Source organism: Rhea pennata, chromosome 14 (genome assembly GCF_028389875.1).
Source record: "Rhea pennata isolate bPtePen1 chromosome 14, bPtePen1.pri, whole genome shotgun sequence".
Lineage (NCBI taxonomy): Eukaryota > Metazoa > Chordata > Aves > Rheiformes > Rheidae > Rhea > Rhea pennata.
This window is the reverse complement of record NC_084676.1, coordinates 1368314-1386473: the sequence shown is the minus strand read 5'-3', so window position 1 is coordinate 1386473 and position 18160 is coordinate 1368314. Positions and strand designations below refer to the sequence as shown.

General features: G+C 58.7%; 2 protein-coding genes across 2 annotated transcripts; both read right to left on the bottom strand.

Moving 5' to 3' along the window:
* Positions 1-970: 970 nt before the first annotated feature.
* LOC134146988 (protocadherin alpha-3-like) lies at positions 971-3538 on the bottom strand. The gene has a single exon (XM_062587685.1). It carries the CDS (start codon positions 3473-3475, stop codon positions 971-973), a length of 2505 nt encoding a protein of 834 aa, XP_062443669.1. The 5' UTR covers positions 3476-3538.
* An 11130-nt stretch (positions 3539-14668) lies between these two features.
* Positions 14669-17194, bottom strand: LOC134146986 (protocadherin alpha-13-like). Its single transcript, XM_062587684.1, has one exon. The coding sequence runs from the start codon at positions 17192-17194 to the stop codon at positions 14669-14671; it is 2526 nt and encodes an 841-aa protein (XP_062443668.1).
* Between the last annotated feature and the right edge of the window lie 966 nt (positions 17195-18160).

The window sequence follows — 18160 nt, the reverse complement described above, 5'->3', positions numbered from 1 at the left end:
AAAACGGTCCTGGGCAAGCATCACTAAGCAGCTCTCTTGACTTAGGCACTTCTCTGGGCATCCTCGACACCTCACCCCGGGCACATAAGCTTTGACGCAAGTAGCCTTTCTCCCAAGAAGAGCGCTTCTTGGTTATGACACATTCTATGTCCCCCACCACCACCCTCATCTCCACGTCCCTCAGGCAAGGCTCACTCGGCGCCAGTGCCACGGTGCCAGGAAATTGCTGAACACCAAGCAGCTCCCACAGTTCTGCGTTCCACTCCCAGCATGATGCGGCCTAATGCAGATCCTTACCCTAACAGCCACAGTATTAATAAAGGAATATACGGATTGTGCCAAATAGGCAGCTTCTGGCAGAGCGTCTCAGCCAGAACCTACACGACGGGCATCGAAGCAGCAAACGGTTGCTGGGAACTCCACACACTGGAGGCAATAACATTTGTGAAGGTGCTGCCGAGACAGCTCCAACCACAAGCGGCTCTCATTTCATTCTCTGAGACGACTACCCAACTCGGGAAGAGCGAGCGACAGCTACCTGGCAGCAGATTTGGTCTGCCGGCTTTCAAAGAGCCGAGGGGCACCCTCCTCCTCATGCCTCGCTGGAAACCATCTCTGAGAAGGATAAGGCCCCAGCATCACAGCCCCAACACCTCCGGAGGCCGAGGCAAGCTCCCGGCGCCGCACGCCACGAGAACACCCTCCCGCAGCACCGTTCCCAGGAACAAAACGGGAAACGCTCAGGAGAAAGCGTTCCGGGGAGAACCCTCGGGAAGACCTCTGCAGAAGGGATCCCACCAAGCCCCACGCTCCAGAGCGCGGACTCCTTCTCCAAGCACGCACCGGCTCTGAACGCCGAGAGCGTTTGCAAGCGAAGGGAGACACAGCGGGCATTGCAGTGCCAAGAGGCACAGACCAAAGAGCTGCCAAGTACCGGCCGAAAGGCAGAGGCAAAAGCGGGTAAGGAGCGTCAGGGCAGGCGGAAGGGTGGGAGGGGAGGAGAAAAGAAAGTGCCACTGACCGTGTCCAGCAGAGCGGGCGGATCCTGCGGCGTCTCCTTCGCCGCGCCGCCGGCGGGCGGCGGGAAGTTGGGGCTGAAAACCATGAGGTCGCTCTTGCCCGCGCCGTCCGCCACGCACAGGCTCCGGCTCTGCCGCTGCGAGTACGACCAGCTGCCCACTTCGCTGGCGCACACCAGCGTCGCCGGCCCGGGCCCCGAGAGCACGGCCGCCCGCGGCGCCCACCGCCACGCCCCGTACAGCACCAGCGCCAGCAGGAAGAGGCTCGACACCGCGCAGATGGCCACCACCAGCCACACGTTCGTCGCCGTCGCCGCCGCCCCACCGCCGCCGCCCTCGGCGCCCGCCGCCGGCCGCAGCCCCAGCGACGGCGAGCCCGCGCCGGCCGCCAGCGCCGCCTCGCCGCCCTCGCCCAGCGACACGCTCAGCGTGGCCGTGGCCGAGCGCGCCGGCTCGCCGTGGTCCCGCACCACGATGAGCAGCGTCTGCCCCGGGCCGTCCGCCTCCTCCAGCGCCCGCGCCGTGCTCACCTCGCCGCTGTACAGCCCCACGCGGAACGCGCCCTTGCCCCGCGGCTCCCGCAGCTCGTAGCGCAGCCACGCGTTGTAGCCCGAGTCCGCGTCCACCGCGCGGATCTTCGCCACCACCTGCCCCGCCGGCCACCCCCACGCCGCCCACGCCCACAGCGACGCCGACGCCGACGGCCCCGCCGACGCCGACCCCGACGCGCCGCCCGCCCAGGGCCCCGCGCCGCCGCCCGCCGGCGGCAGCAGCGCCGGCGCGTTGTCGTTCTCGTCCACGACGAAGAGCTGCACCGTGGCGTTGCCGCACAGCGCCGGCTCCCCCGCGTCCACCGCGCGCACCTCGAACTGCAGCACCTGCACCTCCTCGTAGTCCAAGGGCTGCAGCGCCCACAGACGCCCGCTCTCCGCCTCCACCGACACGTAGCTCGACGCCGAGCGCGACGCCCCCCCCGCCACGCCCTCCGCCAGCGAGTAGCTCACGCGCCCGTTGTCCGCCTCGTCCGGGTCCCGCGCCCACAGCCGCGCCAGCTCCGCGCCCGCCGCGTTGTTCTCCCGCGCCAGCACCGTGTACACGGCCTGCGCGAACGCCGGCGCGTTGTCGTTCACGTCCGACACCGGCACCCGCAGCCCGCGCCTGGCGCGCAGCGGCGGCGCCCCGCCGTCCTCCGCCCGCACCTCCACCTCGTACTCCGCCACCCGCTCTCGGTCCAGCGCCTCCCGCAGCACCAGCGAGTACGAGCCCTCGAACGTCGCCACCAGCCCGAACGGCGCCGCCGGCCACACCGCGCACCGCACGCGCCCGTTCGCCCCCGAGTCCCGGTCCGACACGCTCAGCAGCGCCACCACCGTGCCCAGCGCCGCGTCCTCCGGCACCGGCACCGACAGCGACGTCACCCACACCTCCGGCGCGTTGTCGTTCACGTCCAGCACCTCCAGCTCCACTCTGCAGTGTCCCGACAACGAAGGAGAACCCTTGTCTCTCGCTTCGATCTCCAGGTCATACGATTCTACGTCCTCAAAGTCCAGTTTCCCTACAGTACTTAGTTCCCCTGATTTCGCGTCTATTCTGAACAGATCCTTCACTTTGGCAGCAGTAGTGTCGCTAAAGGCATAAGAAACCTCTTGATTAATTCCCTCGTCCTTGTCTGCCGCTCTTAGGTGAAGAATCACCATTGCCGGAGGTGAATTCTCGGGTAACTGCACTTTATAGACCGACTGGTTGAACTCGGGCGCGTTGTCGTTCACATCCAGCACCGAGACCACCAGCTCCATGGTGCCCGACAGCGACGGTCTGCCCCCGTCACTCGCCGTCAGCAGCAGCCGGTGCACAGGCATCGCCTCCCGGTCCAGAGCCTTCGTTACCACGAGTGCTACGGATGTTTTCTTTACGTCTTTAGATATCACTTCTAGAGCGAAATGCTCGCTCGGGCTGAGTTTGTAGGAGAGCTGCGCGTTGGCTCCGATATCTGCGTCCGACGCGCCCTCCAGCGGGAAGCGCGAGCCCGGCAGCGTTAAGGATTCCGCGACACTGAGGTTTTTGCGGGCGGCGGGGAAGAGCGGCGCGTTGTCGTTGATGTCGGTGACCTCCAGCTCCACGTGAAAGACGCGCAGCGGCCGCTCCAGCAGCACCTCCAGGCGCAGGGCGCACGGCGCGCTCTTCCCGCACAGCTCCTCCCGGTCCAGCCGCGAGCTCACCACCAGCGCCCCGCTCGCCCCGCTCACCTCCACGCTCGCCCGCCGGCCCTTCGCCACCAGCCGCAGCCGACGCGCCTCCAGCTCGCCCGCCTCCAGGCCCAGGTCCTGCGCCAGGCGACCCACCACCGTGCCGCCCTCGGCCTCCTCCGGCACCGAGTAGCGCAGCTGGCCGCCGCCCAGAGCCCAGGCCGCCTGCAGCACCAGCACCCGCAGCACAGCACGCACGCACACGCCCATGGCCGGCGCCGGCACTCGCACGGGCCCCGCGCGGCTCCCCGGCACCGCCGCCGCTCGCCGCGGCTCCCCGGCACCGCCGCCCGCGCCCTGCCGCTCCCCCCGTGCTCACAGCCGGGCTTTCCGCCGCGCCGGGGCGGAGCCGCCGCGCCGCCGCCGCCGTTCCTGAGCCTGCAGCGACACCGTGTGCCCCGACGCCAAACGCGCGCCGGCAAAGCCGCCGCCTGCGGCCCTCACGCCCCACACCGCCGACTCGCGCCCCGGCACCCGCGGCCTCTCCCGCACACGCCCCACACCGCACCTCCGCCTCCCCTCTCCGCTCAGGCGCCGCCGCTTCCGCTGCCCGACGCTCCACGCGCCTGCCCAGGCGCGGACACGCCACCGCCGCCCGCGCACCTCTTCCTTCGCTGAGCCGCCTCCCGCCCAGCGAGGCTTCCTTAACCGCAGCCTTCGCCTCCCACAGCGCACTCCGTGCTGCCGCCCCCGCCGTAGGCCGAGCGCTGGCCCGTTGCACCCATGCAGTCGAAGCACAGCGAGCGCCACGGGCGTCCTGCTCCTTTTGCCTCGAGCCCGGCCAGGAGCGCTCGGCAGTGGCGTACACCCTGCATGAGTCCCGCATATCCCGGTAAGCGGAGACCCGCGGGAGCTGCACAAACGCGGTGCAGGAAAACGTGGGCAAGGGGCAGGATCTGCAACAAAACAGCAGAGGATGCAAAGGGAACGGCAACGAGCTCTGCTGCACCGGAACAACGTTCTTCTGCTAAATGGTGTGATAGGCTCTGTAGCGGACTGATGAGCTCCCCCCGCTTCCTTTGGCGAGGAGGGGGCCATGAGGCGAAATCCAGAAGGGATGCAGGAGGAAAACGGAGCTCGTGAGAAATCGCCCACTTCCGTCTTGCTTCCCTCTGCGGGGGAACTCTGGATCACCGCTTACCACGGGGCATCACTTCCCTGGCACGGTGCGATTGCTCTGAATGGTGGGTAAGCTCCTTCGTGACTAGCGGTATTCAGCAGAGAGCCATCATGCTCGCTAATGTTGGCGAATTCTTTTTTCCTCCTTCCCTCTCCTGCCTTTCCCTCTGCTTCCTACTCCTTCTCTTCTAGCCTCTTCAAAACGCTTTCCACCTCTTTGTGTTCTCTTCTTCTCCCCATCTCTCTTCTCCTTTCTTCCCTTTTCCAAAGCGTTTTCTGAATGTCTGTGCCACTCTCGACATGAGGCTCATGCATGACTTGGGGCAAAACCTCTCCTGCCTCTTCTTAACTCTTTCCCATCTTGGCTTGCACGAGGTCCCTGAGTACTGAGGATTCCGAAGGGCTCTCGGGAAACTGCTTTTCTAGGGAAGTCCCTCGGTCTCCTCAATCTCTCCCCATCTGCCACTGGATTCAGAGCCACGGAGCATGCCTGGGAAGGCCTTCAGTGACACCACACTGCCCTCAGCTCTGTCCTCTTTGACCCGTCCTCACTTCTCTGTGCTCAGCAGGAATAAAAGGGCTCCCGCCTGCTTCCAGGCACTCCCCCTCTCTGGGAGAAGACTTCCATCCACTGCACAGACCGAGGCTTATACCACAACTGTAGCCACATGGGCCTGATTTCTGAAAGATCACTGCTAGCAGCAGGCACCAATTCTTCTTCTTGCAAGGTTGCATTTGACACACACATGTGGCTCCACGGTTTCACGTACTCTCCGTCTTCACCAGAAAGCACAGCACAGAGCAAGGAGATCATGTTACAAAGAACGTCTCCACTGGACCATGACAGCATTGTCCACCCTTTCAAATGCAAGCCATCCCTGAGACAGGGTGAGCACACAGACACTCCAAAGAGATCTGACAACTACTTACTTCAGCAGGACAATGTGAGCATATCTTGGCATGCTGACCTTCAGAGAAGGGTGAAAACATAGAGGAGAAACACGGCTCTTTTTGGTGGTCTCTCTCTCCCCCCACCCCGAAGGAAGGTGTTTTTTCCTGTGCCTCGTTTTTCATTTGCAGGTGCATTTTGCTTGTCCAGCTTCTCCTTATCATTCCAAGAAGGCAAGTACTCCCACAACAACAAAATAGAAATTTTTCTGCCCACAGTAATGTGTCCCCACACATTGCCTCACACCCATTTGTACCAGCCATCTGTTAAGCAACAAAACAGAAGCCGTGAAGGTTACATGCCTGCATTTTCATGCAAAACATCCACACACAATCCCCCCACATCCACTGAGATTAACACACCAGGCAGCCTCCCACACTAAATCACACGGGCTTCCTACCACCCCCTCACACACTGCCAGGAAGCAACGTGGAAGGCACGAGGTCACTCACAAGTTCTGCCGGCTGGGATAAGCTTATAGCCATGACCCGGGCAACATTACATCAATCCTAACAATCATATCATGACTGAACGGGAACACAGAGACATCTCCCTGTCAGACATATCTTCCTCCCTTGTAGTTGAAGGCACCTGGACGTTCTGCCAGTGCCTGCCTCTTCAGAAAAATAAATCAGATTATTCCTCCAGAAGGCATTCTAAGGGAATTCTCCAGTGATCAATAACAAGGATAACTTCCGTGGAAGTGGGATTTGCACAAACTGTGCATGTCTTCTCAAAGCTCTGAAATCACTGCATCACTGACTCGTCGCTATAGCCACTTCTGTGCAATTCAGAAACAGAACAGAAAACTGAGCATGCATGCCATTCTCTCGAGGTCATCTATGTACAGGAGAAAAGAAGTGCCCAACCGATGGCACGCGGCCTCAGTTTGTACATCCCACAGACATCAGAATGAAGCAGTCTGCATCTTGCACACAATTACTGAGATATCTCCCAAGTCACGCTGGTGACAGGGAAAGGAGCTGGTTCTGGTGGGCAAAATTCTGTCCCAGCTGGTACCCACACGCTCACCACCAGGCACCGTGGCACCATCACAGCATGTTTATCTGCACTCTCACAAAACAAGCATGGCCCAACACCACAGGACACATGGAACTGGCCCACTCAGCAACCATGAGTGACAAGCTTTCAGCAGGGCTCCTGGTGACCAAAGGCAGCTCCTCAACCAGTACATCCCAGCTAATAGATCAACATACTTTCCCTGTGCCTTCCACCTACCTTGAGATTGGCTCTTCCACCTGCAAGGATGCTAACAGCATCCTTGAATCGGGGTTTTTTCAAAGACAAGATTCACCTCCCAAGATAAAAGTCAATCTGTTGCTCTTTATGCAGATGGAGGAGTGACATCTTGCACCTGCAGAGTCAAGGTAAGGCAGTATGTAACAGCATGCGATTACTTCTGCTTTGCCTGGAACCCACACAGAGGCACTGGAAACAGTATGTCTCGAGACAGTGTCCTTTACCACTAAAATATAGCTGAACATGAGTGCCAGCTGCAGCAGAACTACATCTTGTGACACAGCTAAGCATGAGTATATAGCAGTACGCAATTCGAGAGGGAAACTTCTGGCACAGTCACACAAACAGCACAGAGGAAAACACACGCAAGAAATAAAACCATCAAGAGAACAACCAAGCATGTAGCACAAATGTGAACAATGTCTGCTGGAACAACAGACTCTGGAGGGAAGACCTGAGGTTCTCTCCCAGTTCTCGTGGATGAGGACTAAGAAGTATGAGCAGGACTTCAGGGAAAAGCTCCCAGGACTCTTCCTCTTTAAAATCCATTGAGACTTGGCAATGACTGATGCTTCCACAACTAGGATGTTTGCATGGGAAGGATTCATTGCTAATGCTCCACTATGGGAAACAGGCACAGGAGGTTACCTTCTGCTCCTGAATGATACACTGGATTTTGCAGTGAACAGATGTGCTTCACCTGCTTCCTATGGTGAGGAGGGGGCATGAGCCAAAAACCAGAAGGGATGCAGGAGCATAGCAGAGCCCATGAGAAATAGCTCACTTCAGACTCACCTACCCTCTGTGAGGAGCTCTCAGATTGCCTCCACCTCAATGGCTGACACCATCACAGGCAGAACCATCACCACTTACTATGGGGGATCAGCTCCCTGGCATGGCACACTCGCATGTGATGAAGGGTAGGCTTGCTCTAGTCCCAAATGAGCTATCATGTTTGTGCATGTGGGTGAACTCTTTTCCCCTTTCCCTCACCTTCCTATTCTTTCCCTTCTAACCTCTTCCAAATGCTTTCCACCCCTCCACATTCTCCTCTTCCCTCCATTCCTCCTCCTCTTTCTTTCATCTGCGCCACTCCTCACATAAGGCTCACACATAACTTGAGGCAACTCCTCCACTCCCTGCCTCTTCCTGACTCCTTCCCATCATGTCTTGCACGAGGTGCCTGAGTACTGAGGATTCTGGAGGACTCTCAGAAACTGCTTTTCGGGGCAATCCCCCCACTCCCCCACCATGTGCCTGTGGACTCGGAGCCACAGAGCACACCTGGGAAGGCCATTCACAACAGGACCCTGCCCCCGCCTCTCCCCTCCTGGGCTTCTCCTCACTTCTCTCTGCTCACCAGGCAATACAGGTCTCTTGGCTACTTGCAGACTGGGCACAGCAGGCAATCTCCCCCTGTACTTCTGCTCCCTTTTGGGGAGAAGACCTCCATCCATTGCAACTACTGAGGCTTGCATAACAACTGTCATCACATGGGACTGATTTCTGAATGATCACTGCTAACAGCAGGCACAGATTAGTCCCTCTCCCAAGGCTGGGCTTGAGACAAAAACACATGTGGCTCCGTGGCTTCATGCACTCCCCTTCTTCTTCAGAAGATGAAGATCAACAGCTGATGGGGAGAGATGGGATCTGCCTCACTTAGTGGGGCATACATGTCTTGGCCAACAGGTTGGCCTGCCTGGTAAAGAGGGCTTTAAACTAGGTGGGACAGGGGAATGGGACAGTTATAAAGACAGGGTAGTCAACAAAACAGAGCTCAAGTCAGGAGGCCTCCAGAGGGTCTGTGCAGCTGGGGATGGGCATATGAGACATGGCTATGGGGGATCCCCTTGCACCCCTCCTGGGAAACCTGTGTCCACAACTACCTCTCTGAAATGCCTGTACACCAATGAATGCAGCATGGGGAATAAACAGGAGGAACTGGAGATCTGTGTGCAGTCACAGGGCCACAATCTCATTGCGGTTCCAGAGACATGGTGGGATAGCTCGCATGATGGGAATTTTGTCATGGATGGCTACGTGCTTTTTAGGAAAGACAGGCCAGGCAGGTGAGGTGGTGGAGTGGCTCTTCATGTGAGAGAGCAACTGGAATGAATCGAGCTCTGCCCAGGGGTGGATGAAGAGGGAGCAGAGAGCTTATGGGTAAGGATTAAAGGGCAGGCTAACATGGGGGACACTGTTGTGGGTGCCTACTACAGGCCACCTGATCAGGAAGAGGAAGTCGAGGAGGCCTTCTACAGACAGCTGGAAGTAGCCTCACAATCACAGGCCCTGCTTCTCATGGGGGACTTCAACCACCCCGATATCTGCTGGAAGGACTACACAGCTAGGCACAGACAGTCCCGCAGGCTCCTGCAGAGCATCAATTAGGACTTTTTGACACAGGTGGTGGAGGAGCCACAAGGAGGGGTGTCCTGGTGGACATTGTCCTAACCCACAAAGAAGGACTGGTTGGAGATGTGAAGGTTGGGGGCAGCCTTGGCTGCAGTGACCATGAGATGGTGGAATTCAGGATCCTGCATGGAGGAAGCAAGCCAATAAGCAGGATCGCAACCCTGGACTTCAGCAGATCCAACTTTGGCCTCTTCAGAGGCCTACTGGGAGGAGTCCCATGGCTTAAGGCCCCAGGAGGAAGGGGGGTCCGGGAGAGCTGGCGAGTATTCAAGCATCACTTCCTCCAAGATCAAGAGCGTGCATCCCAAGGAGACAGAAGTCCAGCAAAGGAGGTAGGAGACCTGCATGGATGAGCAAGGAGCTCCTGCCAAAACTCCAACAGAAGAGGAAAGTACACAGAATGTGGAAGAGGGGACAGGCCACTTGGGAGGATTCTGAGAATGCTGTCAGGCTATGCAGAGATGAAATGAGGAAGGCTAAGGCCCATTTGGAATTAAGCCTGGCAAGGCATGTCAAGGACAACAAGAAGGGCTTCCTCAGACACATCAGTAGCAAGAGGAAGACTGGGGAAAATGTGGGCCTGCTCCTGAGTGGGGTGGGAGCCCTGGTGATGAACGATACAGAGAAGGCAGAGTTACTCAATGCCCTCTTTGCTTCAGTCTTCACTGCTAAGGGCAGCCCTCACCAATCCCAGAGCCGCGAGAGGAGAGAGAAAGTCTGGAGAAAGGAAGACTTTCCTCTGCTCAAGGAGGATAGGGTTAGAGATCTTTTGGGCAAACTTGACATCTGCAGATCCATGGGCCCTGATGGGATGCACCCACGAGTACTGAGGGAGCTGGTGGATGTTGTTGCTAGGCCACTCTCCATCATCCTTGAAAGGTCGTGGAGAACTGGAGAGGTGCCCGAGGACTGGAAGAAAGCCAGTGTTACTCCCATCTTCAAAAAGGGCAAGAAGGAGAACCCACGAAAAAACGGCTGGTCAGCCTCACCTCCATCCCTGCAACAGTGATGGAACAGCTCGTTCTGGACATCATCTCCAAGCAGAGGGAGGTAAAGAAGGTGATTGGGAGGAATCAGCATGGATTCACCAAGGGCAAACCACACTTAACCAATCTGACAGCCTTCCATGATGGAATGACTGGCTGCATAGATGATGGTAGAGCAGTGGAAATTGTCTACCTCGACTTCAGCAAGCCTTTTTACGTTGTCTCCCATAACATCCTCTTAGGTAAACTCAAGAAGTGCAGGTCAGATGAGTGGACAGTGAGGTGGATTGAGGACTGGCTGAAAGGTAGAGCTCAGAGGGTTGTCATCACTGGCACACAGTCTAGCTGGAGGCCTGTAGTTAATGGAGTTCCCCAGGGCTCAGTACTGGGGCCAGTCTTCTTTAGCTTATTCATCAATGACCTGGACAAAGGGACACAGGGCCTCCTCAGCAAGTTTGCTGAGGATACCAAGCTGGGAGGAGTGGCTGATACACCAGAAGGCAGTGCAGCCATTCAGAGACAGATCTGGACAGTTAGGCAGAAAAGACCCTCAGGAAGTTCAACAAGGGCAAGTGCAGGGCTTTGCAGCTAGGGAGGAATAACCCTTTCAGTTATTCACCAGTACAAGCTGGGGGCTTACCTGCTGGAAAGCAGCTTTGCAGAGAAGCACCTGGGAGTCCTGGTGGACAACAAATTGACTATGAGCCAGTAATGTGCCCTTGTGGCCAGGAAGGCCAATGGGATCCTGGGGTGTACGATGAAGAGTGTTGCCAGCAGGTTGAGGGAGGGGATCCTGCTACTCTACTCAGACTTGGTGAGGCCTCATCTCGAGTCCTGTGTCCAGTTCTGGGCTCCCCAGAGCAAGAGAGACACTGTGCTACTGGGGAGTGCCCAGCATAGGGCTACAAAGATGATCAGAGGAGTGGAGGATGTTCCCTATGAGGAAAGGCTGCAAGAGCTGGGGCTGTTTAGCCTGCAGAAGAGAAGACTGAGAGGGGATCTTATCAATGTCTACAAATACCTTAAGGGAGGGTGTCAAGTGGATGGGGGCCAAGCTGTTCTCAGTGGAGACATTCAACAGGACAGGAGGGAACGGTCACAAACTGAACCAGACGAAGTTCTGCCTGCATATAGGGATGAACTTCTTTACTGTGAGAGTGATGGAGCATTGGATAAAAGACTGGGTAAACAGAAACTAACCTCTGAGGTGAGAGTGGCTAGGTAGCTGAGCAGGGGCCCAGAGAGGGTGTCAAATTGCCATCCTTGGAGATATTGGGCAAACTGACATGCAAATGCTCAGAGAAGGGTGAAAAATTAGGACAGCCACAGCTCTTTAGTGGTCTATCTCCGTCAGGCAAGACGTGTTCCTCTTCCTCATTTTCCAATTGCGGCTGCATGATGCATGTCCAGTTCCTGCTTATCTCTCCGGACAGGCAAGCACTTGCAGAACGACAGAGACAGAGGTTCAGTACACACAGTAATGAGACCCCACACATTGCCTCACACCCGTTCACTTCTGTGACAGGTGTGTGATGATGTTAACAGAAGTAAGGACAGTTACACTCCTGCATTTTCCCGCAGAACATACCACACGCTCCCACTTCATGAGCTGCGATAAATGTATGCACTATGTCCACTTCCATGAGAAGGGTAGCAGCAGAAAGGAAGTTTGTCATCTGATGTCATTCCCTCGAGGTCAAATGCGCCTCCGTACAGGAGAAAAGAAGTGCCCACACCGATGGCACACGGCCCCAGTTTGGATATCCCACAGACATCAGAATGAAGCGGTCTGCATCTTGCACACAATACTGAGATATCTCCCAAGTCACGCTGGCGACGGGAAAGGAGCCGGATCTGGAGAGGGAAAAATGTGTCCCAGCTGGAACCCACATGCTCACCACCAGGCACCGTGGCACCACCACAGCACTCTCACAAAACAAGCACGGCCCACCACCACGGGACACATGGAACTGGCCCACTCAGCAACCATGAGTGACAAGCTTTCACCAGGGCTCCTGGTGACCAAAGGCAGCTCCTCAACCAGTACTCCCTGCTTATTGAGCAACACATTTTCCCTGTGTCTTCCATCTACCTCGAGTTTTGCTCTTCCACCTGCACCCTTTGAAGTACTAAGCATGTTAACAACGTCCTTGGATCGAGGCTTTTTCAACGACAAGATTCACCTCCCAGGATAGAACTCAAGCTGTTACTCCTTCTGTAGACAGCAGAGTGGCTTCGTGCGCCTGCAGAGTCGAAGCAACGCAGCATGCCGCAGCACGCAATTACTTCCGCTTTGCCTGGCACTCAGACACAGGCAGTCGAAAGCAGTCCGTCCCGAGACACTGTGCAAGTATTCTGCAGCACTGAGTCACAGCCGAACACGAGTGCCAGCTGCGGTAGAACTACACTTTCTGGCAGAGCTACGCATGAGTATGTAACAACATGGAACCCCACAGGGGGGAAACCTGCACTACAACCGCGCAAACGGCACACAGGAAAAAACACACAAGGAATGAAACCATCAAGATGACAACCAGGGATGCGGAGCGAACGGGAACCACGTCTGCTGCAACAAGACACTGGGTGGGGCACAGCTGAGGTTCTCGTTCTCTCCCGCTTCTCGCGGACGGGGACTAAGAAGGTGGGGAACACAAATCCAGAAGGAAGAACGAGCAAAGGCAAAGAAGAAAGAAAATGAGGGAGAGAAGTCACCCGCCCCCTTCTCACCTTTCCTCCGCGAGGAGCCCTTCAGGGGCCTCACCCCCACTCCCCGCCCCCTCAGGCCGTCAAAGACGGAGCCATCAGCGCTAATTACGGCCACCAGCTGCCTGGCATTGTCCATTCACACCTAATGAAGGCTAAGCTCGTTAGGCACTGACTGCAGGCACTACGTGGAGGTGATGTCGGTTAACGACGGCAATCTCCTGAGTGTTTTTTCCACCCTTCCCTTTCCTTCCTTTGCCCTCTTTGGTCGCAGCATCCCCTTCCGTTACATTCCCGTCCACAACACCCTCTTCTCGCTTCCTCGTCTCCAATCCCGCCTTTTCCACTGTAGTGCTTTTTATATGTCGACTCCACTCCTGCACCAAGTACGCGCAGCACTTCAGGAAAAAGCCCTCAGGCCTCTGCCTTCCTGATTCCCACCGAACCTTCGCAAAGGCCGAGGCTTCCACAGCTGTTTGCGTGGGAAGCTGTTTGCGTGGGAACGACTCACGGCTCCTGATTCACCATGATCAACAGGCACAGGCGCAGACTCTTCCCTTTTGCAAGGCTGCCTTTGAGACACTGATGTAGCTCAGCGGTTTCAGGCGCTCTCCTTCCTTACCGAAGAGCGGATAATAGAGCAGGGTAATCCTTTTACAAACAACACCTCTGTTACGCCGTGACAGGGTACTCCACCTCCCGACATACGAGACCAGCCGAAGATACGGTCAGTGTGGACAGACTCCAGAGACACCTGACAACTCCAGGCACGCTTTCGATGGCGAGTCCCACTGAACAAAGCCCAGCAAGAAAACGCCCAGCGAAAGATGGACTTCAATAGGGGAGACACAGCTCTCCAGTGATCTCTCTTCCCCCCCCCCCCCCCCGCCCCAATCCCGTCAAAGAGAACTTCCGTTGTATCTCGTTCTCCACTTGCAGCGGAAGGATGAAGGTCAGGCATCCTTTTCAGGCTGCCACTCCAGGCTCGTGCAGCCTGCAAAACGGTCCTGGGCAAGCATCACTAAGCAGCTCTCTTGACTTAGGCACTTCTCTGGGCATCCTCGACACCTCACCCCGGGCACATAAGCTTTGACGCAAGTAGCCTTTCTCCCAAGAAGAGCGCTTCTTGGTTATGACACATTCTATGTCCCCCACCACCACCCTCATCTCCACGTCCCTCAGGCAAGGCTCACTCGGCGCCAGTGCCACGGTGCCAGGAAATTGCTGAACACCAAGCAGCTCCCACAGTTCTGCGTTCCACTCCCAGCATGATGCGGCCTAATGCAGATCCTTACCCTAACAGCCACAGTATTAATAAAGGAATATACGGATTGTGCCAAATAGGCAGCTTCTGGCAGAGCGTCTCAGCCAGAACCTACACGACGGGCATCGAAGCAGCAAACGGTTGCTGGGAACTCCACACACTGGAGGCAATAACATTTGTGAAGGTGCTGCCGAGACAGCTCCAACCACAAGCGGCTCTCATTTCATTCTCTGAGACGACTGCCCAACTCGGGAAGAGCGAGCGACAGCTACCTGGCAGCAGATTTGGTCTGCCGGCTTTCAAAGAGCCGAGGGGCACCCTCCTCCTCATGCCTCGCTGGAAACCATCTCTGAGAAGGATAAGGCCCCAGCATCACAGCCCCAACACCTCCGGAGGCCGAGGCAAGCTCCCGGCGCCGCACGCCACGAGAACACCCTCCCGCAGCACCGTTCCCAGGAACGAAACGGGAAACGCTCAGGAGAAAGCGTTCCGGGGAGAACCCTCGGGAAGACCTCTGCAGAAGGGATCCCACCAAGCCCCACGCTCCAGAGCGCGGACTCCTTCTCCAAGCACGCACCGGCTCTGAACGCCGAGAGCGTTTGCAAGCGAAGGGAGACACAGCGGGCATTGCAGTGCCAAGAGGCACAGACCAAAGAGCTGCCAAGTACCGGCCGAAAGGCAGAGGCAAAAGCGGGTAAGGAGCGTCAGGGCAGGCGGAAGGGTGGGAGGGGAGGAGAAAAGAAAGTGCCACTGACCGTGTCCAGCAGAGCGGGCGGATCCTGCGGCGTCTCCTTCGCCGCGCCGCCGGCGGGCGGCGGGAAGTTGGGGCTGAAAACCATGAGGTCGCTCTTGCCCGCGCCGTCCGCCACGCACAGGCTCCGGCTCTGCCGCTGCGAGTACGACCAGCTGCCCACTTCGCTGGCGCACACCAGCGTCGCCGGCCCGGGCCCCGAGAGCACGGCCGCCCGCGGCGCCCACCGCCACGCCCCGTACAGCACCAGCGCCAGCAGGAAGAGGCTCGACACCGCGCAGATGGCCACCACCAGCCACACGTTCGTCGCCGTCGCCGCCGCGCCGCCCCCGCCGCCCTCGGCGCCCGCCGCCGGCCGCAGCCCCAGCGACGCCGAGCCCGCGCCCGCCGCCGCCAGCGCCGCCTCGCCGCCCTCGCCCAGCGACACGCTCAGCGTGGCCGTGGCCGAGCGCGCCGGCTCGCCGTGGTCCCGCACCACGATGAGCAGCGTCTGCCCCGGGCCGTCCGCCTCCTCCAGCGCCCGCGCCGTGCTCACCTCGCCGCTGTACAGCCCCACGCGGAACGCGCCCTTGCCCCGCGGCTCCCGCAGCTCGTAGCGCAGCCACGCGTTGTAGCCCGAGTCCGCGTCCACCGCGCGGATCTTCGCCACCACCTGCCCCGCCGGCCACCCCCACGCCGCCCACGCCCACAGCGACGCCGACGCCGACGGCCCCGCCGACGCCGACCCCGACGCGCCGCCCGCCCAGGGCCCCGCGCCGCCGCCCGCCGGCGGCAGCAGCGCCGGCGCGTTGTCGTTCTCGTCCACGACGAAGAGCTGCACCGTGGCGTTGCCGCACAGCGCCGGCTCCCCCGCGTCCACCGCGCGCACCTCGAACTGCAGCACCTGCACCTCCTCGTAGTCCAAGGGCTGCAGCGCCCACAGACGCCCGCTCTCCGCCTCCACCGACACGTAGCTCGACGCCGAGCGCGACGCCCCCCCCGCCACGCCCTCCGCCAGCGAGTAGCTCACGCGCCCGTTGCCCGCCTCGTCCGGGTCCCGCGCCCACAGCCGCGCCAGCTCCGCGCCCGCCGCGTTGTTCTCCCGCGCCAGCACCGTGTACACGGCCTGCGCGAACGCCGGCGCGTTGTCGTTCACGTCCGACACCGGCACCCGCAGCCCGCGCCTGGCGCGCAGCGGCGGCGCCCCGCCGTCCTCCGCCCGCACCTCCACCTCGTACTCCGCCACCCGCTCTCGGTCCAGCGCCTCCCGCAGCACCAGCGAGTACGAGCCCTCGAACGTCGCCACCAGCCCGAACGGCGCCGCCGGCCACACCGCGCACCGCACGCGCCCGTTCGCCCCCGAGTCCCGGTCCGACACGCTCAGCAGCGCCACCACCGTGCCCAGCGCCGCGTCCTCCGGCACCGGCACCGACAGCGACGTCACCCACACCTCCGGCGCGTTGTCGTTCACGTCCAGCACCTCCACCACCACCTTGCAGTGTCCCGACAACGGAGGCGAACCCTTGTCTTTCGCTTCCACTTGTATCTCGTATAGACGAACGTCCTCAAAATCCAGGGGACCCGCGAGCCTCATCTGCCCTGTGCTTGGATCTAGCACGAACAGGTCCATTGCACTGGCAGGAAAGCCGTTGCTTGCAGTGAACATAACTTCGCTGTTCATTCCTTCGTCCGGATCCGTGGCGCTGATGCGCAAAACCAGTGTTCCCTCTGCAGCGTTCTCTGCCACCTGCACTTTATAGACCGACTGGTTGAACTCGGGTGCATTGTCGTTCACATCCAGCACCGAGATCACCAGCTCCATGGTGCCCGACAGCGACGGTCTGCCCCCGTCACTCGCCGTCAGCAGCAGCCGGTGCACAGGCATCGCCTCCCGGTCTAGAGCCTTCGACAGCACCAGAAATAACGATTCTCGGTAGTCTTCACTCTGCTGCCTCTCTAGAGCGAAATGCTCGCTCGGGCTGAGTTTGTAGGAGAGCTGCGCGTTGGCTCCGATATCTGCGTCCGACGCGCCCTCCAGCGGGAAGCGCGAGCCCGGCAGCGTTAAGGACTCCGCGACACTGAGGTTTTTGCGGGCGGCGGGGAAGAGCGGCGCGTTGTCGTTGATGTCGGTGACCTCCAGCTCCACGTGAAAGACGCGCAGCGGCCGCTCCAGCAGCACCTCCAGGCGCAGGGCGCACGGCGCGCTCTTCCCGCACAGCTCCTCCCGGTCCAGCCGCGAGCTCACCACCAGCGCCCCGCTCGCCCCGCTCACCTCCACGCTCGCCCGCCGGCCCTTCGCCACCAGCCGCAGCCGACGCGCCTCCAGCTCGCCCGCCTCCAGGCCCAGGTCCTGCGCCAGGCGACCCACCACCGTGCCGCCCTCGGCCTCCTCCGGCACCGAGTAGCGCAGCTGGCTGCCGCCCAGAGCCCAGGCCGCCTGCAGCACCAGCACCCGCAGCACTGCTCTCCCGAGCAGCCCGGGTGGCTCCCAAAAGCCCATCGCAACCAGTGTTTTCTTCTTCTGCCACCGTTTATACTGACATTTGCAGGAGAACGAATCTGGATGACTGTTGAATAACAATCGTTTCTCGGTTGATGAACATCCGTTTCCCTGCAGCTTTTTTTCTAATCTGCGGGGAGGAGGTCGGTACTGGAAACCGTTCCCCCACCCCCACCCCTCTTTATCATTCTTGTTTTTTAGGTCAGAGCGGCATCATGTGGCATTCTGTACGAATTGCCTCTTCTCCTCATTTCTCACCAGATTGGCTCTATCCCTGTGATTTTTCATTCTATACTCTTCACTTCTGCTTCAATTTGGTGCTTAGTATTTTTCACCATCATTTTCGCTGTACTAATTTAAGAAACGTGCATATAGTTTTTGTAACGAGATCTCACCTCGTCCTGCTTTTATTTTTTCATCTTCCTCGTAGAGCATGCTTCATTTTATACTACTAATTGTCCCTTTCACCGTTGATGGATTGTGCCCCCTCCCCCAAATTCCCTCCGAGGGTCGAACGGTTCAGACGATAACTTCTTCACAGATGATGATTCCCTGCTACCCATCAGGACACGAAGTTAGTGCACACTCTCAGAAACGCAAATTAAGCCACACTCCCTCCTATTCAGCGCGATGGGAGGGAGAGGAGGGCGCAGAGGCCAGCGATGAGAGGAGATGTATTCAACACGCGTGGTATCTCGGGTTCCGTGGGAGTAAGAAGGAAAAAGTCAGGTCCTCGGCAAGATCTTTCCTTTATAAAAGACAGGACTGAGACCTACGCTTTGATAGTGTCTCTGTTCTCCATTCGTGTTCACCATCTGCCGAGTCACGCAGGGGCATTTGCACATTGATTTCGCGTGAAGCCCATATCTACAGCTAAATGCCACCATCCTCCCCACCTACTCGCCCCGAAAAGCCGGTGCGGGGCTGTGGGAAGAGTTTGGACACATTCTCCAGCTTCAGGATACA